The sequence below is a fragment of the Myotis nattereri genome (genome assembly GCF_964212035.1).
Source record: "Myotis nattereri genome assembly, chromosome: 3".
Taxonomy (NCBI): domain Eukaryota; kingdom Metazoa; phylum Chordata; class Mammalia; order Chiroptera; family Vespertilionidae; genus Myotis; species Myotis nattereri.
The window spans coordinates 215,404,274-215,426,303 of NC_138077.1; the positions used below are offsets into that span (position 1 = coordinate 215,404,274).

General features: G+C 69.0%; 1 protein-coding gene across 1 annotated transcript; it reads left to right on the forward strand.

Moving 5' to 3' along the window:
• Nucleotides 1-2,403: 2,403 nt before the first annotated feature.
• MMEL1 (membrane metalloendopeptidase like 1) lies at nucleotides 2,404-21,417 on the forward strand (the record flags this gene model as incomplete). Its single annotated transcript, XM_081088166.1, has 22 exons — nucleotides 2,404-2,557; nucleotides 4,547-4,603; nucleotides 5,365-5,526; nucleotides 6,030-6,110; nucleotides 8,265-8,360; nucleotides 8,794-8,912; nucleotides 9,339-9,404; nucleotides 10,481-10,615; nucleotides 10,698-10,787; nucleotides 13,581-13,717; nucleotides 14,187-14,280; nucleotides 15,100-15,228; nucleotides 15,664-15,762; nucleotides 16,321-16,404; nucleotides 16,817-16,920; nucleotides 17,747-17,805; nucleotides 18,229-18,348; nucleotides 19,580-19,713; nucleotides 19,874-19,939; nucleotides 20,309-20,404; nucleotides 20,819-20,895; nucleotides 21,049-21,417. The coding sequence occupies 22 exons, from the start codon at nucleotides 2,404-2,406 to the stop codon at nucleotides 21,146-21,148; spliced, it is 2,259 nt and encodes a 752-aa protein (XP_080944292.1). The 3' UTR covers nucleotides 21,149-21,417.
• Nucleotides 21,418-22,030: the final 613 nt, after the last annotated feature.

A 22,030-nucleotide genomic window follows, 5' to 3' on the forward strand; every position in this document is an offset into this window, starting at 1 on the left:
ACCAGGTGCATGTGATTGAGTGGATTCGAAACCCGCGAGAATGTTGTAAACATCTTGACCCGCCCTGGCTTTGCCCCGTGGAATCTGCTATAAAATATAGACTTGGCTCGCAGGCCGTGGCCTGTCCCTGCCACCCAGCCCCAGCTTTATCCTCGTCTGTCTTCTTTAACCTTTCACGTCCGCCCCCCGCCCGCCCAGGCTCACCCCCGGCTGTGCTGAGTGTGGCACAGACACAACCACTCGGCCCATCTCCATCGGGCCTGAAGCAGGACAGCTGAGCTCTGACCCGGCCTGCTCAGAGCCCCGGCCCCCCAAGCCCCGCCCCCACCCTGCAGGGCCACTGGCCCCTGGGAATTGGGGTCTGAGCCTCAAGTCCCCGGGGGCAAGTCCCCTGGCAGCCCTGCCCACTCCCATCATGATCAGGGCCCCCACTGCCCCTTACGCTGGGCTGGGCCCCCAGAGCCCTAACTGGAGACAGAGGGGAAAGGAGCCACCGGGTGGCAGCGTGGAAGGGTCTGGCTTCCTCCCCTTTGGACTGAGGGGTCAAGGTGCATAGGGGGAGGGGCTGGGGGTCAGGGCCAGAGGCTCTGGACGGGGCACCCACTGGGCAGGGGGCCCGGGGCCCCAGGAACTGCTCCCCCTCCCCCACACCAAGCCCAGACGGAACCCGCTGAGGGAGCAGAGGGTCGGCGCCTTGGGGACCCCCCCCCCCCCGCCGCATCACAAAGGAGGCTCGGAAGCTCGGAAGCCACTGGCCTCGTGGAGCCTCTGAAGCCACTGCCCTCCCGCCCCTGGGAGCCCCTCCGCCCAGCCCTGCTCCCCAAAACTCCAGGCCATCCTGCCCCAGCCTCCGACCTGCCCTCGGGTGACGGCCATTCCCGAGTGACCTGAAGGTGAGTGGTGGAGGGCCTGCCGGTGGTCAGGCCAGCCATCCTGGGTGGCACCCAGAACCCCTCCCACGCCCAGCCCAGCCCTGGGCAGTGGGCATTCTGTGCGCCCTTCCCGGGACCTGGGCCCAGAGCTCCCGGGCACAGCTCCCTCCCCACAAGGAGCCTGAGAGGCCACAGCTGAGCCCTGCAGCCTGGCCAGCGGCCTGTGCGCCTCCAGCGGAAGCCTGGCTCCGCCCGCCCGTCCTCGCTGCGAAGGCTTCTCAGGACGGATGGCGGCTGGCGGGGATGCGCACCTGAGAGGGACTCGCTTGTCCTGGGTCACATAAGACAGAGCACAGACGCCCAGCCAAGGCCAGAGCCGCCCGCCCAATTCCTTCCTTCGTTCTTTGCCATTCACTCTCCCCTATCCCCCATGCTGACTGGTGCCAGGCGGGTGGCGGGGGGGGGGGGGCAGGCTAAGGGTTGGGGACCAGGGGAATGGCCCCTGCCCGGTCCGGGACGTTCCCGATGGGGAGGGAAATGGACGTAGAAATAATGGCTGTTTGGTGGTAAAACAGAAATGAGTCAGGGGTGCAGGGGGTGCTGGGGCTGGCTGTGTTGAATGCGGACCCCAGGGAGGCCCCGCTGGGGGTGACCTTGAGCAGGGACTCGGGGGCGGGGTAAAGGGCGGCAGGCGAACCTGGGGCATGTGGACGGCCTCAGCCTGGTCGCATGCAGGCGGGTGCCGGGCGCCACCTCAGGTGTGAGCTTGTCCTGAGCGAGGATAGCACGGCTGCTCCCAGGTGCCCGAGCAGCTTCCGGCAGAGCTCCAAGTGCAGCAAAGGAGGTGCGCACACACACACACACACACACACACACAGGACGTGTGCGTACACACACGCTCACACGTGCACAACTCACATGCATACATACACTCACATGTGCATGACTCACATGCATATGCACATACTTCCATGCACATGTACATGGAGCCCATGTGCACACTCACATGCAGATGCACATGCTTCTGTGCACATGTACATGGAGCCCATGTGCACACTCACATGCAGATGCACACGTGCACGTGCTTGCACGGACACGGAGCTCATGCACACTCACATGTGTAAGCTTGAATGTGCATGTGGTGTGAGCACGGGTGTGAGTGCGCCCCTGGCAGGCTCCACTGCAGCACCCCCACAACCCGCACAGGGACCTGGCATGCGGACCCCAAGCTGTGAGCAGCGTGGTCCCAGACCTGCCCCGGCCACTGGGCTCTGAGAGGCCGCTACCAGGGCCAGCAGGCTGGGCCCCCTCTGGGGACCCGGGGCGCTCAGAGACTCCAGCCCAGGAGCGTGTGGACTTGGTGATGGAGAGAGGAGCTGAGCACCCCGAAAAGCCTGGCACCTGCTCCCCGCCAGCGTCGGGCCCTCCCAGCCCCGGGCAAGGCCTCCGAAGCTCCACACCGCGTCCCCCTGCCCTTGGCCTGGGGCTGCTCAGCGGCGCGCCGTTCCCTGCAGAGCCCAGAGCCGTGGCGATGGGGAAGCTGGAGCGCCCCGCGGGGCCGGTGGAGACCGGCGGCCGGTCCCGGCAGCGGCGCCCCAGCTTCCTGGAGTGGGGACTGCTGCTCCTGCTGCTGCTGGTGACGGGCGCCCTGGCGGCCCTGGGCCTCCTCTACGCCCACAGCGGAGGTGAGTGGGGCGCCCCCCCACCAACCCAGGGCCCAGCAGCCGCTCCTCCCGGCGCCCTCGGGGTGTCTGTGCGCGCCGCCCACCCCGAGGAACCGGCCCTGTCGGCGGGGCAGGCGGGGGTCTGTGCGGGGCTGCGGGGCTGCGGGGCTGCGGGGCCGCGGGGCTGCGGGGCTGCGGGGCTGCGGGCTGAGCTGCGGCCTCCGGGGGAGTCGCTGACCTGCGGGGCGGGCCCCTGGCACAGGCTCCGCGCGGGCACCTCCGGCGCCGGGTCTGCAGCCTGAGCCGCGGGCCCCGCCCCTCGCGCCCCCGGCCCGCCCAGCACCGCGCGCTGCAGTTCCCGGCCGGACCGGCAGGGGGAGCCCGAGCTCCAGGGCTGGGACCGCGGCGCATCCCAGGCCACAGGGCGGGACCTGCTGCGACCCGACTTCCTCCCCCCGTCCCCCCCCCCCACCCCGCCCCCGAAGGCCCAGGTCACGGGCGCCTCGTGGCTTCCCGCACGCACTGGTGTTTGCTAGATGGTGGGGGGCGCCGGGCTGGGGTCCCTGCAGGAACAGCCCCCCCTTGCAGTCCCCACCCCCTCCCAGGCCACACGGAGGAGCCAGGGCGGAATACACCCCCACCCGCTCAGGTCTGGGGGCGGGAGGGGGGCGGGGGGGGCGGGGCTCACGTGCATGCACCTGGGACCAGCAGCCCTGGTCAGACGCCAGCTGCACCCTGGGGGCGGGGCGGGGGGGGGGCGTGCATCAGGTGAGCCCTTCCTGGCAGGTGCTGGGCGAGGTGCTGGGCGCTCCTCCGTGGGCTCGGGAGAGTCTGTGGGAGACGCACTGCCCAGCTCTCAACCACAGGGCACGGCCTTGTGCTAGAATGTTCCCTCGCCGGAGCCCTCTGCTCCACCTGCACCACCTTGGGGCCATCCGGCCACCCCGGGGCAGGGCTGCCTCTGTGACCCAGCAGGGGGCTCAGTGTGGACGCCCGGGCATCCCCTGCCAGGGCGGCTCCCGTTGTGACGGGTGCCAGCTGCTGGGTTTCCAGCCCCTTCTGGTCTCCTGCCAACTCCCTGGGCCAGGGGTGGAGGGGAAGGGTCCCGGCACACGAGCCCTGGGGAGCCCAGACCCCAGACTCCCAGCAAACACCCGGCATGAGGCTTCCAGGGAGCAAGGCGAACCCCCCCAGCTGTGGGGTCCAGGGGCCTGTCCTCTCCTGGGTAGTGAGGAGCGCAAAGCCCACCCCAGCGAGAGGGCCTCCCTGCCCAGCCTGCCTCCCCCTTCCCTCCCCCCTCACCTCCCCACTTCGCCATCTCCTAAAGACCAGGGTGTCTCTGCCAGGGACCCAGGGTCAGGACCTCAGTGCCCCCCAAACGACCGGGGTGAGCAGCCCTCCCTGGAGAGGGGAGGGCGGCCCACAGGGAGCTGAGCCGGGCTGAGCGTGTTTCTCCCCAGGGAAGCAGCGGCCCCTGCTCACCAGCCGGCTCGCCTCCGGGGAAGAGAAGGCCTCTGTAGCCCGAAAGCCCCGAGGTAGCCTTGTCCTCCCGCGGGCACGCCGGGTCCCAGGGAAAGAGAGGACACGGGCCGGGCTGTGGGAGCCGGGCTGCCCCCAGGCCTGGCGTTACCTGGAGGCCCGGCAGCCGCACCTTGACCACCAGCTGGGGGGTGACATTGGGGCTGGGCTGCAGGGTGTGCGGAGCTGGGCAGGCCGGCGGGCTGCCTGGAGGAGTGGCCCCTGACCAGGGAGAGCTGGCGGGCAGCAGGCAGGCAGGCGTAGGGCGGCTCCAGCCCTGGGGCCGGGGCAGCTGCGGGGGGCCACACCAGAAGGAGGCTGACCTTCACTCCAGGCCTCAGGCCTGAGTCCCCGGGAGGACCTGTGGCCGCCCTCAGTCCTTGGCTGGCCTGCCCCTGGGGCTGGAGATGGAGTGCAGGCCGGGCCCCAGCTGCCCCCCTGCCCCCTCCGGTCTGCCCGCCTCTCCAGGCTCACACTGCTCCTCACCCACAGCCATCCAAGCGCCCCAGGAGGAGGAGACGTGCACCAGCCCGGGCTGCGTGATAGCAGGTAGGCCCCTCCCTCCCCCAGCCCCGCCCCTGCTGCAGCCGGTGATGCTGGTGGTGATGCTGGTGATGCTGGCAGCCCAGGGCCTGGCTCTGGGGCAGAGGACAGGCCTGGGGACTGTCCCCACCTCACCCGCACCCCCACTCCTAGAAGCCCCTGCTCAGGCCCTGGCCTCGCGGGGCCCCAGGGCCTCTCTTGCACTTACAGAAAGAGAGGCCACTGACCGAATGGCCCAATCACGGGCTCTCCCGGGAACTGGGCTTGGGGGGGGGGGGGTCAGACCCGCGGATGAGCCGGGGGAGTGATAGGAGGGGACCCAGTGGAAATGGCTGGGGTGGTGGGTGCCCTGCGAGGTCCCAGCCCGTAACAGAGCCCGGGGAGCCCGGGGGGGTCCAGCCGGCCAGCTCCGCTGAGAGGCCAGCGGGACCACTGCCCCTGCACATTTGGGGTTTGCCCCCCGCGTGGTGGGTGAGAGCCCCTCCCATCCTGAGGACACCTGGCCCCAGGGGCAGAGCAGAGCCCCAGCCCAGCGCCCTGTGACAGCTGCCGCCCAACGTTCGAGAGAAGGGAATGGGAGGCCCGAGGTCACGGGGTTCAAGGTCATGTGGCTGAAATGTGGTGGTTCTTGAACTTGAGTTCCCCGCTTCTGAGGCTCAGAGAGGGTGACTACAGCTCCCAGGGGTGCACAGCCCCCCGGGCACCCAAACTGCACCTCCCCCCTCCTCTCCCCCCCCCCCCCCGCCCCGGCCCCCGGGGACGAGCAGCCGCCAGGATCCTCAAGAACATGGACCCGTCCCAGGACCCGTGTGAGGACTTCTACCAGCACGCGTGCGGGGGCTGGCTGCGGCGCCACGTGGTGCCCGAGACCAGCTCCCGCTACAGCATCTTCGACATCCTGCGGGACGAGCTGGAGGTCGTCCTCAAAGGTGAGCCGCCGGGCCTGCCCGTCCAGCGGGGGCGGGGGACAGCCATGGGTGGGGGACAGCCGGGGGGGACAGCCGGGGGGGACAGCCGGGGGACAGCCATGGGCGGGGGACAGCCGGGGGGGACAGCCAGGGGACAGCCATGGGCGGGGGACAGCCGGGGGGGACAGCCGGGGGGGACAGCCGGGGGACAGCCATGGGCGGGGGACAGCCGGGGGGGACAGCCAGGGGACAGCCATGGGTGGGGGACAGCCGGGGGGGACAGCCGGGGGGGACAGCCGGGGGACAGCCATGGGCGGGGGACAGCTGGGGGACAGCCGGGGGACAGCCATGGGCGGCGGACAGCCCGCCGAGCCTCTGGCAGTGGGCGCAGGGGGGTGGGGTGTTCCCACGGTAAAGGCCCAGCAGGGGCAGAGGGGCCACCTGCCACGGAGGGGGGGGCGTGGGGAGCTTTGACCTGGACCCCCAGCCCCCTCGGCCTCTGTCCAGCCTCCTCCTGCCCACAGGGGCGCTGGAGACCGCCACCGCCAGGGACCGGCCGGCCGTGCAGAAGGCGAAGACCCTGTACCGCTCCTGCATGAACGAGAGTGAGTGGGGGGGGCTCCTGCATGAACGAGAGTGAGTGGGGGGGGCTCCTGCAGGAACGGGAGTGAGTGGGGGGGGCTCCTGCAGGAACGAGAGTGAGTGGGGGGGCTCCTGCAGGAACGAGAGTGAGTGGGGGGGCTCCTGCAGGAACGAGAGTGAGTGGGGGGGGGCTCCTGCAGGAACGGGAGTGAGTGGGGGGGGGGCTCCTGCAGGAACGGGAGTGAGTGGGGGGGGCTCCTGCAGGAACGGGAGTGAGTGGGGGGGGGGGCTCCTGCAGGAACGGGAGTGAGTGGGGGGGAGGCTCCTGCAGGAACGGGAGTGAGTGGGGGGGGGGCTCCTGCAGGAACGGGAGTGAGTGGGGGGGGGGCTCCTGCGGGAACGGGAGTGAGTGGGGGGGCTCCTGCAGGAACGGGAGTGAGTGGGGGGGAGGCTCCTCCAGGAACGGGAGTGAGTGGGGGGGGGGCTCCTGCAGGAACGGGAGTGAGTGGGGGGGGGGCTCCTGCGGGAACGGGAGTGAGTGGGGGGGGGGCTCCTGCAGGAACGGGAGTGAGTGGGGGGGGGGGCTCCTGCAGGAACGGGAGTGAGTGGGGCGGGGGCTCCTGCAGGAACGGTTGTGAGTGGGGGGGGGGGCTCCTGCGGGAACGGGAGTGAGTGGGGGGGGGCTCCTGCGGGAACGGGAGTGAGTGGGGGGGGCTCCTGCGGGAACGGGAGTGAGTGGGGGGGGGGCTCCTGCAGGAACGGGAGTGAGTGGGGGGGGCTCCTGCGGGAACGGGAGTGAGTGGGGGCTGGACCCCTGGCCCGGCAGCGCAGCCTGGTGAAGTGGGCGCCACTCGGGACTCAGGCCAGGGCTGTGGGCTGTGAGCTGTGCCCCCGCCTGGCTCTGTGCCCGGCTCCCGTGGGGCCCCGACTGCCTGCAGCTCCCGGACCCGCCCCTGACCCCCGCCCCGGCCACACTCCGTGCGGGCGAGAGGAGGACGGGAGCGGCCGGGAGCCCCAGGAAAGCGTGTGTGTGTGTGTGTGTGTGCGTACCCATGTCTCTGTTGTGCATTTGCGTGTATAGTGTATGTGTGTATGCATGTCTATGAATGTGTTGTGTATTTGTATGTACTAGTATGTGTGTATCTGTGTATCTGCAAACCCATGTCTGTGTGTGTATGTGTGTATGCATGTGTATGTGTATAGGTATGTGTGCATAGCCATGTCTCTGTGTGTGCGAACCCGTCTCTATGTGTGTGCATGTCTGTGTGTGTGTGTTGTGTGTGTGTGTAGGTATGTGTGCATAGCCATGTCTGGGGGGGGGGTGCACTGGGGTTCCGGGGCTTTGCTTCCTACGGGGGAACTGGGACGCGGGGACCCTCTGGCTTGTCTCCCTGAGCGCCCGCTCGGGACATGCCAGCCCGGCCTGCGGTCAGAGGCTCTGGGGGCCGCTTCCCCTGGGGCTGGTTCAGGCCGGGGTTCAGGGGCTCCCGGAGGGCGGGTTCGTTTCTCACACGTGACAGCAGGCTCCTCGGACGCCGGCTGCACGGGGTGCCTCCTGGAGCCCCCGCTGGCCCAGGCCCAGGTCGGCTCCTCCCCCGGAAACACAGGGCCTCGGCGAGTCGGCCAGTCTCGTCCGTGGAGACTCCCGCGTCCCCTCCGGTGGGAATTTCTGCCCGAGACCCATGCACAGAGGCCAGGGCCCGGCCACAGACAGAGCCAGGGGCCCTAGTCTCCGCCGGAAGCGCCCGTCACCTGGGGAGCCGGCCGGCAGCCACACCCTGACCCGCCCCCCGCGCCCCCTTCACCTGGTCTCTGGGCCAAGTCCTCCCGAGCTCCCTGCTGCCCCCGCTGCCCGGGCTGGTCCCCCACCCCCTCCGGGCGCTCCTGGCCATGGCTGGCTGCTGGGCTGGCAGCACCCAGGCCTGACCTGCCCTCCGGCCTCTGTCTGATAGCACCTGTATGTGCAACCTCCCCCCGCCCCCCCTCCCCCCTCCCCCTCTCCCCTCCCCCCCGCGCCCCGTCTCTGCTGCGTCCAGGCCCTTCTGTGTCCTGTGCTGCTGTCGGTACGGGGGAGGGGGGCTGGGCTTCGCGCTGGGGGTGCACACCCCGTGGGGCCGTGTGACCGCAGTGTCCCCACACCAGTGTCCGGGTGAGTGACCCCCACCCCTCCCTCCCAGGCATCATCGAGGAGCGAGACTCGCAGCCCCTGCTGGACATCCTGGCGGTGGTGGGCGGCTGGCCGGTGGCCATGGACAAGTGGACGGACACTGTAGGTGAGGCCGGGCCGGCGGCTTGCACAGGCGGAGGGGGGCGGGGGGCAGGACCTGGGGCTCCTGGAGCCGAAGCCTTCGGCCTGGGCGGCTCCCAGCTGGTCCCTCCGGCTCCGAGGAAAGACAGTCCCCCATCACAGGCCCCGGGACCCCTGCTCCCAGCTCTGGGTGTGGGCTCGGCTCTCTGCTCTCTGGTGCCGCCCCAAGTCCGGGGCAGGCACAGGGCACCCCACCCTGGCAGCCCCCCACACACTGCTGCTCCCGGGCCCTGTGAGCCCTGTGGATGGTGGGGAAGTGCACCCCCATGTCCCCAGCCCCCAAGGCCACACGTCAGCCGCGCAGAGGTCCCCTACGCCCACCAGGCCAGGGTCCCCAGTGCACGTGGAGCTGGGCCAGGACCAGGGACCGGCAGCTCCAGCCCGGCCCTGCCCCCCAGGCCGCCACTGGGAGCTGGAGCGGCAGCTGGCGGCCATGATCGCTCAGTTCAACCGGAGGGTCCTCATCGACCTCTTCATCTGGAACGACGACCAGAACTCCAGCCGCCACATCATCTACGTACGGCCACGCGGGCCGGGGTGCTGGGCGCACCAGGGCGGGGGCAGGGGGGTACTGAGGGGGGCTGGGAGCCAGGGTGGGGGCTGGGCCAGGAGGCCAGGACCGCGTGTCTGGCTGGGGCCCTGGCAGCATAGCGGGGAGACGGCCAGGCCATGGGCAGCCCAGCAGCCCGGCCAGGTGTGTTCCCAGGTCCTGCTCTGGTCCAGCTCCGAGGTTTGGGAGCCCCGCGCCCTGATAGAGGCCACGTGGGCAGCGGTTCAGTCCTCTGGCCTCTGGGCGGGGAGTTTGGCCTCAAAGAGCCGCAGGGGCCTGCGCGGACCCCACCTCGCCCGCTCTGGGCCCTGGGGCGGGGAGAGGGCCGCCGCCCGCCTCGCCAGGCTGTGCACCCTGGCGCCCGGCCCAGGCTCCCGCCCTCTGTGTCTCCAGATAGACCAGCCCACCCTGGGCATGCCTTCCCGCGAGTACTACTTCCAGGAGGGCACCAACCAGAAGGTGAGCCCGCCTGGCGCCCACAGGCCCTCCCTGCTGCCCCCCGCCCCCCGTGCCCGCCCCTTCCTCCCCCAGCGCCCACCTGGGGCCCAGCTGCCCCGCGTGGCCTCTCGGCCCCGGCCCCACAGCTGCCCCGTGAGCACCTTCGTGGGGGAGCCTGGAGCCTTGGGCTGGGGACCAGCATTGTCCCCATCGTGGGGCGTGTCCCCAACCCCCCCCTCGGGGGTAAGCTCAGCGGCCCAGCAGCCCAGGCACCCCCTCCCCCCAGGCCCTCATGGCGGGTTTTCTGCGTGGGGAGCGTGGAGGCCGGGACGCGGGTGTCGGGCCCAGGCTGCTCCGGTGGCCGCGCTGCTCCTGCCCCCAGAGGAACCGACCGGCAGGGCCAGGGCCAGCGGGGCGGGACAGGGCGGGAGCGCGGGCTGGACAGGGAGGGGCACAGTCAGGGGAAAGGCGCCATGGAGAGGCTGTGGGGCCGCAGAGCCTGGCGAGGGCGCCACCCTCAACTCTGGCACCGGGCGGGCCTTCCCAGCACCAGCCGCGTGCCCGCCGGCAGCCCCAACAGGCCCCAGTGCCAGAAGCTCAGGCGCAGGTGCCCCGCAGGAAGGGACGCAGGGGGCGCCTGCCCCGAGCTGCCCGCTGTCCGCACTGGCCTGAGCCTGCGGCCCAAGATCAGGGCCCGGAGGCAGGCACGTCTGTGCCCGGGCAGCCTGTCGGGTGGGTGAGCGACCGCTGAGGGCCTGGCCTGGGTGGGCATGACCGTCTACCTGCCCCCCTCCCCCCCACCGCTGTGACCGCAGCCCAGGTTGGCTGACAAGCACCCCAGGGGCCGGCTCCATGCCACAGGCCCCCGCACCCCCACCCCCACCCCCCCACCCCTACTCCCACCCCGTCCCCTACCCCTGTCCCCACCTCCGTCCCCACTCCCACCTCCACCCCCACCCCCACCTCCACCCCCACCCGCACCTCCACCCCCATCCCCAACCCCATCCCCACCCCCACCCCCACCCCCATCCCCACCCCAGCCGCACAGGGAGCTCCTGGGGCCCAGGCGCCCCCTACCTGTCCGTCCTCTGGCCCAGGTGCGCGAGGCCTACCTGCAGTTCATGGTGTCGGTGGCCACGATGCTGCGGGCGGACGTGAAGCTGCCCAGGAGCCGCCACCTGGTGCAGGAGGACATGGCGCAGGTGCTGGAGCTGGAGACGCATCTGGCGAACGTGAGGCCCGGCCGCCGGTGGAGGGAGGGGCACGCCTGGGCCCCGGCCACCACCCCCTCCTCACCGCCCGCCCCCCACGCAGGCCACGGCCCCCCAGGAGGACAGGCACGACGTGACCACCCTGTACCACAAGATGCGGGTGACGGAGCTCCAGAACAAGTTCCCTCTGAGCGTAAGGCGGGGAGGGGGGCGGGGACCCAGGGAGGGGTGCTGGGCGCCGGGGGAGGGGTGTGACCCTGTGGTGCCCGCCTTGGGGGAGGAGGCCGCGGTGACAGACTCTGCCCAGCCTCCCCTCCCCTGCCCTCCCCTGTTTCCTGCCCCTCATTTAAGCCTCAGAAACACTCACAGGCTGAGCGGAGCCCCTAGCCGCCCCGAACAGGGCGGTCCCACTGGGACGGCCGCGTCAGCAGGGCTGTTGGGAGCACAGGCCACGCCACCCGGCAGCCGTGATGACCGGGGTTCTGAGCAGAAAACAGGCTGAATTGGGGACCCCCACCCAAGTCCTGCTCTGAACCCCAACACGGCTCCCCACAGCTCTGCCTCCCCTCACTGGGCGTTGCCCACACACCAGACCCTCGGCCCCGACTGACCCCACCGCTGGCCGGACCTCGTGATGGGGCTGAGCCCAGAGGGGCCGCCTCCTGCAGGAGGGGCAGGGACGGCACCCGGCCACCGCCAGCCGCCAAGTCCGAGGGTGGAGGGCGAGGGTGCAGAGGGGCCAGTTAGAGGACGAGGTCGGGACAGACCAGGTCAGAGGCTTAAACTAGTCGATTTAGCAAAGACGACCCCCTCTTCTTCGCGGCCGTGCTGTCTGCGTGAGACATCTTTGTCGCCGCCCCCCCCCCCACCCCCAGGGTGGCTCGCTCAGCCTGGGTGTGGGTTTCACAGGGAGCAAAGCAGAAATCACTCCCCTCCCCCCACGTCTGCCTGACCCGGCGCCAGTTATGGAAAAGCACCCCTCCCGGCCCGCTGTGCGCCCCTCTGCTTCGACTCAAATGGCTGTGGGACATGTGTGTGGACCTGTGTGTGCACCTGTGTGTGTGTGCCTGTATGTGCACCTGTGTGTGCACCTGTGTGTGCACCTGTGTGTGCGCGCCTGTGTGTGTGTGCGCCTGTGTGTGTGCACCTCTGTGTGTGTGCGCCTGTGTGTGTGTGTGCACCTGTGTGTGTGCGCCTGTGTGTGTGCGCCTGTGTGTGTGTGTGCACCTGTGTGTGTGCGCCTGTGTGTGTGTGTGCACCTGTGTGTGTGCACCTGTGTGTGTGCGCCTGTGTGTGTGTGCGCCTGTGTGTGTGCGCCTGTGTGTGTGTGTGCACCTGTGTGTGTGCACCTGTGTGTGTGCGCCTGTGTGTGTGTGTGCCTGTGTGTGTGCACCTCTGTGTGTGTGCACCTTGTGTGTGTGCACCTTTGTGTGTGTGTGCACCTGTGTGTGTGCGCCTGTGTGTGTGCACCTGTGTGTGTGCACCTGTGTGTGCGCGCCTGTGTGTGTGCACCTCTGTGTGTGCGCGCACCTGTGTGTTTTCACCTGTGTGTACCTGTGTGTGCACCTCTGTGTGTGTGTACCTGTGTGTGTACCTGTGTGTGTGCACCTGAGTGTGTGCGTGAACGCTGTCTGTCCCACTGTCTCTCTGTCTGCCCCGGGCCGGCCCCCACGCCCCGTTGCTGCAGCTCTAGGAGAATTCTCAATAGTCCACAGAGTAAGTCGAGCAACTCCGTCCTCCCGGGTCCCCTTGAGTATTATGGTCATTTGCATTTTCTTACAAAACTCAGAGTCAGGCCTGGCCAGCGTGGCTCAGTGGGTGAGCGTCGACCTATGAACCGGGAAGTCATGGTTCGATTCCCGGTCAGGGCACAGGCCCGAGTGTGGGGCGTGCAGGAGGCGGCGATCCATGATTCTCTCTCTTCATTGGTGTTTCTCTCTCTCCCTCTCCCTTCCTCTCTGAAATCAATAAGAATATAAATTTTTAAAAAACTCAGAGTCAGCTTGCCAATCCCACACGCCAGCCTCGGAGAGGCTGACAGGGCTGCTTCGACTCTACGGGCCGATCTGGGGGAAACGGACGTCTTCCCTGCTGAGCCTCCGGTCCCTGAGCCACATGCATGTCCGTGTGCTCCCGTTCCCTGCCACCCCGCGGGGGCTGCCGAGCTCTCTGCTCCGAGGCCGGCTACATCTCTCCCGAGGCGCCTCCCTGGTTCGCTGTGTACACGCCTGCAAACGGTGTCCTCGCCACGTGCCCGCTTGGGGCTGGGTATGCGGGACATGGGCTCCTGCACGGCGTCCCACTCGATGCCCGGCCGCGGTTCCCACCCCCTGTCGATGCCGTTAGAGTCGCGGCTTCTGCACACACACCACAGCGTGGGGAGAAGGCACGTGTGGCTTCTTCCCCTCCAAGCCCTGCGGACTCTCTCAGCCGCTTGTCTGGGTGAAGGGCGGCGACCGCAGCCGGTGCCAGAGGCACGGTGCACTGGGGTCACGGTTGCAGCTCTGAGTACGGGCCCCGCTTCTTCAGTCGTGTGGCTACGTGGTGCTTCCCCAGGAATCTCTCCACTTCTGCTGCGTTTTCAAACATAATCTGGCACCTGCTCCCCGTCCGTCGGCTCTGCAGTTATGTCACCGCCTTTCTCCTCGTCCTGAGCTTCGGCCCCTTCCCTCCCTCTTTTTTTCTTCTTAATTATATCTTTATTAATCTCAGAGAGGGAGAGGGAGAGAGAGAAACAGCCATGATGAGAGAGAATCATGGATCAGCTGCCTCTTGCACACCCCACACTGGGGATCATGCCCACAACCCGGGCCTGTGCCCTGACCGGGAATCGAACCGTGACCACCTGGTTCCTAGGTGAATGCTCAACCACTGAGCCACACCAGCTGGGCTGCACCTTCTCTCTTATTCTTGGCGATTCTCTGGTGGGGGCTGGGTGTCCTGGGCGCCCAGGCGCTGTGCCCACCTCTCTCTCTCCCCTCCCCAGGGATTTAACTGGACCCTCTTCATACAGTCCGTGCTGTCTTCTGTCAGAACCGAGCTGCTGCCCGATGAGGAGGTGGTGGTCTACGGCATCCCGTACCTGCAGAGGCTGGAGAGCATCATCGGCGTCTTCTCGGACAGGTGCCTCTGCACCTTCGCCCTGCTCTGCCCCCCCCCCCCCAGCTCCTCCTCTCAGGAGAGAGCCCCCCGGGCCATGACTCTGAGCATGAGGGACACGGGTGAATGGTAATGGCCAGGGGAGCCATCTGCTAGGGACTGAACCCCTCCTGAGGCATCTCAGCCTCCAGAGCCGACAGGCTGTAGCCGGGGGTAGAGCTTCCTGTCCGAGGCCCGTCTCCATCTCTCATGAGGTGCCTCAGAGGCCGCCTGCCACACTCAGCTCCCTGTCTCAGAGAGAACCTGGCGGCCAAAGACCCATAACCAATATCCCTCCCCGAGCAAACACCACTCACCTGCCCTGTCCGCCCTCTGCCCCGCCCCCAGGACCATGCAGACTCCCCCTCACCTGCCCTGTCCGCCCTCTGCCCCGCCCCCAGGACCATGCAGACTCCCCCTCACCTGCCCTGTCCGCCCTCTGCCCCGCCCCCAGGACCATGCAGAACTACCTGATCTGGCGCCTGGTGCAGGATCGCATTAGCAGCCTGAGCCAACGGTTCAAGGACGCACGTGCAAAGTACCGCAAGGTGTGTGAGACCCGCACCAATGGCTCCAGCCCCGGCCCTGAGCCCAGCCGTCATTCCTTCAGTTCACTTATGATACTCAGCCCCTGCGGGGGCGGGGGAGGGGACCAGCACTGAGGTCATGGGGTCCAGCCATCAAGGAGGCCAGGGAGGCAAGCACAGGGAATGAGGAGCTTGGGGCGGAGTAGGGCCCCTCCATCCCCCAACTCCCTGCCTGGGTGGGGCCTCCTGCAAATGGCACACTTGACCCTCCCCACCCCGGTGACCAGCATTCAAAGGTAAGCCTCTGAGGTCATCCCATGTCTCCCCCACAACCCCTGGGTTCTCTAAGGCTGAGGAGGGGAAGTACATGTTGATAAATGCCGTGGAATGAATGACAGTGAATGAATGAATAAGTGAATGAATGACAGTAAGTGAATGAATGACAGTAAGTGAATGACTGAATGAATGAGTGAATGAATGGGTAAATGAGTGAATGACTAAGTGAATCATTGAATGTCTAATTAAATGAATGAATGGATAAGTGAGTGAATTGTTAAGTGAGTGAATCAATGACTGATGGATGGATGAATGAGTGAATGAGTGAATGAATGAGTGATGAATGATTGAATAATGAATGAATAATAGACTGAACAAGTGAATGAATGAATGACTAATTGAATGAATGTCTACGTGAATGAATGCATGAATAACTCAGTGAATGAATGGTTAAGTGAGTGAATGGATAAGTAAATGAATGAATATGTGACTGAGTGAATAACTAAGTAATGGATGACTGAGTAAGTGCATGAATGAATGAATGGATGGATGAATGACCACCAGGTGCTGTACGGCAAGACCACAAACGAGGTGCGCTGGCGGGAATGCGTCAGCTACGTCAACAGCAACATGGAGAGCGCCGTGGGCTCCCTCTACGTCAAGAAGGCCTTCTCCAGAGGCAGCAAGAACGTGGTGGGTGCTGGGCTCTCTGTGGTCGGGGGGCTCGTGCAGGGACGCACCCGCGTGACCACAAGACGCGCTGGCCCTGTGACTCAGAGCTCCCACGGGGAGGCCTGTGGCCCCAGCAGTGAGGGTGTTTTCCAGGAGGCGATGGGGAAGCACACGTTTACCCTGCTGCCCAAGAAGGGGAGGCCAGGGGAAGCCTCGCCCGCCGCGCCTGGGGCTCCAGCCGGGCAAGGACCCTGCAGGCTGCCAGGGACGGTTGGCGTGTGTGTCCGGGGGTGGGAGGCCCTAGGTCCCCTAGGACGAAGCACAGCTGTAGAGACCCTGTCCCAGGAGGGCCAGCCCCGCCCCAACCCCACTCCCATCCGGAGCAGCCGCCGCTGGGGCTGTGGGCCAGGCCCGCCGAGCCCCAGGCGGTCACCCGGGCACATGGGGTGCTCCCAGGTCAGAGAGCTCATCGACAAGGTGCGGGCCGTGTTCGTGGAGACCCTGGGCGAGCTGAGCTGGATGGACGAGGCCTCCAAAAAGAAGGCCCAGGAGAAGGTGGGCGGGGCTGCAGGGCCCAGGGCTGGGCTCCCAGCAGCCAGGGCAGCCCCGGCGGGGCACCTGGCCGTCACCTTCACACTCACTCCAGCCAGGCCAGGCCGGGCGCTGACTCAAGAGGGGCCTGTGGGCGGAGACAAGACTGGACGCCAAGCCTGGGAGACCCGCCAGCACCCAGGAGTGGGTGGGGAGACCCGCCAGCACCCAGGAGTGGGTGGGGAGACCCGCCAGCACCCAGGAGTGGGTGGGGAGACCCGCCAGCACCCCGAGATCGGGGAGAGGCCAAGGCCTCAGGAGCAGGGTGCCCAGAAGAGATGCCAGGACCCACAGGAGCCCCGGGCCAGTGTGAAGGCAGCAGAGCCACCCACAGGCCCGAGCCCCCCACTCCGGCCCCCCCAGACCCCTGGCCAGATGTCAGGTGCAAAGCTGGTGGCCCGGGCCCAGCCAGGGTCTCTCCCTCCACGAAGCCGCCCCCACAGCCTGTGGGAGGGGCTGTCCGTGACCTGCAGGGCGGGGGGCACAGCCAGGATGCACGGCCGCCCCTCCCCTCCCCTCCAGGCCATGAGCATGAAGGTGCAGATCGGGTACCCCGACTACATCCTGGACGAGAGGAGCAAGTACCTGGACAAGGAGTATTCCAACGTGCGCCCCCCCTTCCCCCCCACCCCCCCTCCGTGAGCCCCTGTCTCTGCCGGGCCCCTCCTCCCGGACCGGCCTGCGGACCAGGGGCCCTGGGTCAGGGGCGGGGAGGCAGGCTCTGGCGACAGCTCACCTCCCTCCCATGAGCTATGGCGGCTCCAGCATGACCCTGTCACCGAGGGGGAAACAGGCCCCAGGGGACAAAGGTCTTGCTGGGAGACATAAATGTGGGACCAGGGTGGCCCCCACCACCGTCATCCCTCTACACCCAGAGCCTGTCTGCCTCATTCGGGCTGCCCGGGAGTCCCCAGGCCGTCCCCAGACCTGTCCCGGCTGCCCTTGACCTCCCTCGACCCCCACCCCGACCCCCACCCCCACCCCCGGCCGCCCGGCAGTGACCGCCCCGGTCCCGCAGCTGAACTTCTCGGAGCACCTGTATTTCGAGAACGGCCTGCAGAACCTCAAGGCCGGCGCCCAGCGGAGCCTCAGGAAGCTGCGGAAGAAGGTGGACCAGAACCTGTGAGTTGGGGGGGGGGGAACCTGTGAGGGGGACAGCCTGGGGGCGGGGCCTGTGAGGGGGACAGCCTGGGGGCGGGGCCTGTGAGGGGGACAGCCTGGGGGCGGGGCCTGTGAGGGGGGTCAGCACTGGGGGCGGGGCCTGTGAGGGGGGACAGCACTGGGGGCGGGGCCTGTGAGGGGGACAGCCTGGGGGCGGGGCCTGTGAGGGGGACAGCCTGGGGGCGGGGCCTGTGAGGGGGACAGCCTGGGGGCAGGGCCTGTGAGGGGGACAGCCTGGGGGCGGGGCCTGTGAGGGGGGTCAGCACTGGGGGCGGGGCCTGTGAGGGGGGACAGCATGGGGGGCGGGGCCTGTGAGGGGGGACAGCAGGGGGCGGGGCCTGTGAGGGGGACAGCCTGGGGGCGGGGCCTGTGAGGGGGGTCAGCACTGGGGGCGGGGCCTGTGAGGGGGACAGCATGGGGGCGGGGCCTGTGAGGGGGGACAGCAGGGGGGCGGGGCCTTGAGGGGAGACAGCAGGGGGCGGGGCCTGTGAGAGGGGACAGCAGGGGGCGGGGCCTGTGAGGGGAGACAGCAGGGGGCGGGGCCTGTGAGGGGGGACAGCCCTCAGGGGGCGGCGCCAGACACTGGGCCAGTGGGGGAGGCAGTGGGTCTGACTTAGAGCCACCCCTGGTTTGGGGGGTCAGGCCCAGGGAGGAGCCAGGTGTCCGGACTGGCCGGGCCCCGCCTGGCTGGGGCAGTGCTGGGCATGGCCGGTGGCATTGGGCCCTCAGGGTGGCCCAGAGGGAGGGTCCAGGAGACAGGACTCCACGTGACCAGCTCACTCCTCAGCTGGATCATCGGGGCTGCGGTGGTCAACGCGTTCTACTCGCCAAACCGGAACCAGATTGGTAGGCCACCCCCCACCCCGCCCTCTGGTGCCGGAGGGGAGCCTGGGCCACCTGCCCATCCTCCTGGGGCTCCCCCACCCGTTCTCTAAAGGGGAGAGGGTGCCGTCTCTCCCACCGGCAGGAACTGCACCCTGTCACCCACCCGAGGGGCCGTTCCCCTGTCTGTTTGGGAGGGTGGGGGGCTCTCGGAGGGCAGGCAGCCGGCCCTTCGCCGGAAGGAGCATGAACGGTGCAGAGAACCCGGACTTGGGTCCCGGGCCTGCGACCCCCTCCCCTGCCCCTGGCTCTGAGCCCCGGCTTCCTCGCCTGTGAAATGGGGGAGTCCCCACCCCTACCTCCCGGGCGTGGATGACAAGGCAGGACCCTGGAGGTCTGGGCACAGGCTGTGCTCACTCAGCTTCTGTGTCCCCCGCCCCCGGTCAGTGTTCCCCGCCGGCATCCTGCAGCCCCCCTTCTTCAGCAAGGACCAGCCGCAGGCCTTGAACTTCGGGGGCATTGGCATGGTGATCGGACACGAGATCACCCACGGCTTTGATGACAACGGTAGGGGCTCCAGGGCTCAGAGCTGCACCTGAAGTCACCTCCCCCTCCACCCCCAGCAGCGGCCCCGGGGGGCCTGAGGCCCCGTCAGGCTGCGGGGAGGTCTGGGCTCCATCCAGACCCCTTGTGATTAGGTGGGGACACCAGGCCCGGCCCCAGGGGAGCTCTGGGGGCGGAGCAGGTCTTGAATGGCAGGCAGGGCCCGATGGGGGAGAGGGTCAGGGCTCCAGGGCCAGATCCTGATGGCACCGCATGAACCGGCCCCCTACCCCCCGGGCCTGTGACCCCGAGGAGGCAAAGCCCAGTGCACCCGGAAACTCAAGCGCTGGCCTCCAGCCAGGTCTCCCCAGGGCGGCCAGCACCTCCAGCCAGGTCTCCCCTGGGCAGCCAGCACCTCCAGCTGGGGTCTCCCCTGGGCGGCCAGCACCTCCAGCCAGGTCTCCCCTGGGCGGCCAGCACCTCCAGCCCGGGTCTCCCCAGGGCGGCCAGCAGCCTCCAGCCCGGGTCTCCCCAGGGCGGCCAGCACCTCCAGCCCGGGTCTCCCCAGGGCAGCCAGCACCTCCAGCCCGGGTCTCCCCAGGGCGGCCAGCAGCCTCCAGCCCGGGTCTCCCCAGGGCGGCCAGCAGCCTCCAGCCCGGGTCTCCCCAGGGCGGCCAGCACCTCCAGCCCGGGTCTCCCCAGGGCGGCCAGCAGCCTCCAGCCCGGGTCTCCCCAGGGCGGCCAGCAGCCTCCAGCCGGGCCGTGCTGACCCAACCTCCCGACCTCCCGACCCGGGCACTGCCTGGCTCGGGGGCCGGGCTCGGGGCTGCAGCTGCACCCAGAGGCTCTTCACCCCGAGCTTGACCTTGGGCACCTTCCAAGGCAGCCCTGGTCCCAGGACCACACCCACCCTGAGGGGGGCTTAGACATCAGGGGGGTCTGGGACCCGGGCCTGCCCTGGAGGTGGCAGAGAGGCCTCTGAAGCCGGTCTCTCCAGCGCCTGAGCCCTTGTCCCCTGACAAGGTGCTGACCACTGAGCCGGCGCTGCCCTCAGGGCCCGTCTCCGCTCACACACCTGAGCTCAGACACGGGTCCCCGGAGGCACGCGGGAGAGGGGGGTCCCTGGAGGGCACGCGGGAGAGGGGGGTCCCTGGAGGGCACGCGGGAGAGGGGGGTCCCCGGAGGGCACAAGGGAGAGCCCGGCTGGGCAGGCAGGGTCCACGCAGGGCCCACAGTGCCCCTCTGCCGCCCGCAGGCCGGAACTTCGACGAGGAGGGCAACATGCTGGACTGGTGGAGCAACTTCTCGGCCCAGCACTTCCAGGAGCAGGCGGAGTGCATGGTGCACCAGTACGGGAACTACTCCTGGGACCTGGCGGAGCAGCAGAACGTGAGCGCCCAGCAGGGAGATGGGCCCGGGGTGGGGACCATACGGGGGAGGGCAGGGAGAGGGAGGGGGATGGGGGGAGGGGGGAGGGGGAGTGACCCCACCCAGCCCGGCCTGGGAGGAGAAGGGAGCTGCCCCTCGAGCCGCCCTGTCCCTGCTGCAGGTGAACGGGTTCAGCACGCTCGGGGAGAACATCGCGGACAACGGAGGGGTGCGGCAGGCATACAAGGTGGGCCTGGGGTCGGCATGGAGCCCTCAGAGCAACAGGGTGCCCCCTGCCCGCCGAGTGTAGCCGCCCCCTTGGCCATCCTGAGAAGCCTGCCTGGCCGGACAGAGGCGGGTGCCCCGGCTGCTCTGCCCACGTGTCGCTTTGACCTTAGCCCTCGGGTGGCCACTGTCCGCCTCCAAGTACGACCGTGATGGTCTTGGCACAGCCCCGCAGCACGGCCCGGCACTGGGCGTCAGGCGCTCATTCTAGGGGGCGCCCTGGGGGGCTGCCCCGCTGGCCGCCGCGGAATGAGGGTGGGGAGAGGGGAGCGCCTTCCGCCGGGGCCGCAGGGAGGAGGCCGGCCCGGGGCCAGCGCGGTCGTGCCCGCAGGCTTACCGCAAGTGGAGAGCGGAGGGCGGCCAAGACCAGCAGCTGCCAGGCCTGGACCTGACCTTCGACCAGGTCTTCTTCCTCAACTACGCCCAGGTGGGGCCACGACCCGCCCGCGCGACCTCCTCCCACTCGCGTCTCCGCGGGCCCCACCGTGGGGTCTCCAGGGCCGGGCAGACGGGCTGGGGGGACCGGGCGAGGGGCCTGGAAGCTTCCAGGAGGGAGAGGAGGGAGGGGGATCCGATGAAGCGGCGGAGGGGGCCCTGCTGGCGGCCACCCGCACCAAGGAGCAGCCCGAGGCCTGGGGACCCCCCGGGGCCACCGCCCTCCCCTCCAGGCGCCCGGGGCTGCTTCCCTCCTCGGCTGCCCGGGGGCCCTCTGACCCCTGGTCCCACCCCAGGCCCCGCCCTCCAGCCCCGCCCCCAGCCCGCCCCTCCAGCCCCGCCCCCAGCCCGCCAGGCCACGCCCTCCAGTCCCCGCCCCGCCCACAGCCACGCCCCGCGCTCACAGGTGTGGTGCGGCTCTTACCGGCCCGAGTTCGCCGTGCAGTCCATCAAGACGGACGTCCACAGCCCCCTCAAGTTCAGGCACGTGCGCTCCGCGCCCCCTGCGCCCTCCGCGGCCCACGGGCCCCCCACGAGGCCCCCGCGTCCCCTGCGCCCCCGCACCCCCCACACCCCACACCCCACACCCCGCGCCCCCGGCCCCGGCCCCCGCGTCTCAGGCCTCCTGTGCCGCAGGGTGCTGGGCTCCCTGCAGAACCTGGCCGCCTTCTCCGACGCCTTCCACTGCGCGCGGGGCACCCCCATGCACCCGCGGGTGCGATGCCGCGTGTGGTAGCCGAGGCCGAGCCACGCTGCGCTGCCCGCGCACCCGAGTCCGAGTCCGAGGCGACCCGCCGGCGCTGAGACGGTGCGGCCGGCGGGGACCTGCGTGCGCCCCGGGTTGGCCAGACCCGCACCGGCGGGACTCGGTGGGGACCCGGGGTGAGCAGAACCCGGCGCCGCGCCCCCGCGCCGCCCCGCGACGCCTCTGCCTGCCTCCCGCCCGCTCCACGCGCGTCCTCGTGTCACCGGCTCAGACTTGAGCTCAGTAAACGCTTCAGAGAAGCCGCGCGTGTCTTTCTGGGCCGCGGGTGTCCGCACCGCCCTCCCGGCGGGTCAGCGCGGCTCCCCCGCCCCCACCCTCCCCGCCTCGGTCCCGCTGAGGCTGCGCCCGTGGCCTTGGGCGCTCTGGGGGCCCCGCGGGGTCCTTGTGCGGGGTCAGGGCAGTGGTCAGGGTGCCCCCCAATCATGGCCCTTGGCGTTCGGGGGACCCGCGGGCAGGAAGGAGCCGAGGTCGGAGGGGACCCCAGGCCCCAGCCCAGAAGTTAGATTTGGGGTTCTGTGGACCGGAAGCCAGTGGAGAGTTAAAGCACCAGAGGACACTTCCCCCTGCCCTGAGCTTCGGGGGGAGGAGGGGGAGAAGGGGGAGGAGGGAGAGGAGGAGGGGATCCAGCAGCTGGGGGGCTAGCTAGGAGAGGGCCAGACCAGGGGTCCAGACCAGGGGTACAAGGGAACTACTGGGGGGTCCTCTGAACCTGAACCCACTCAGTCCACAGAGCCCCCAGGAGGGGTGGGCTCTGGGCGTGAGAGGCTGGTGCACCCCACATGGAAGGCAGGGGAGGGGGTTGCCGGAAGTCCCTGGCCCCCACCAGCCACCCCACAGGGGCAAGTGACAATT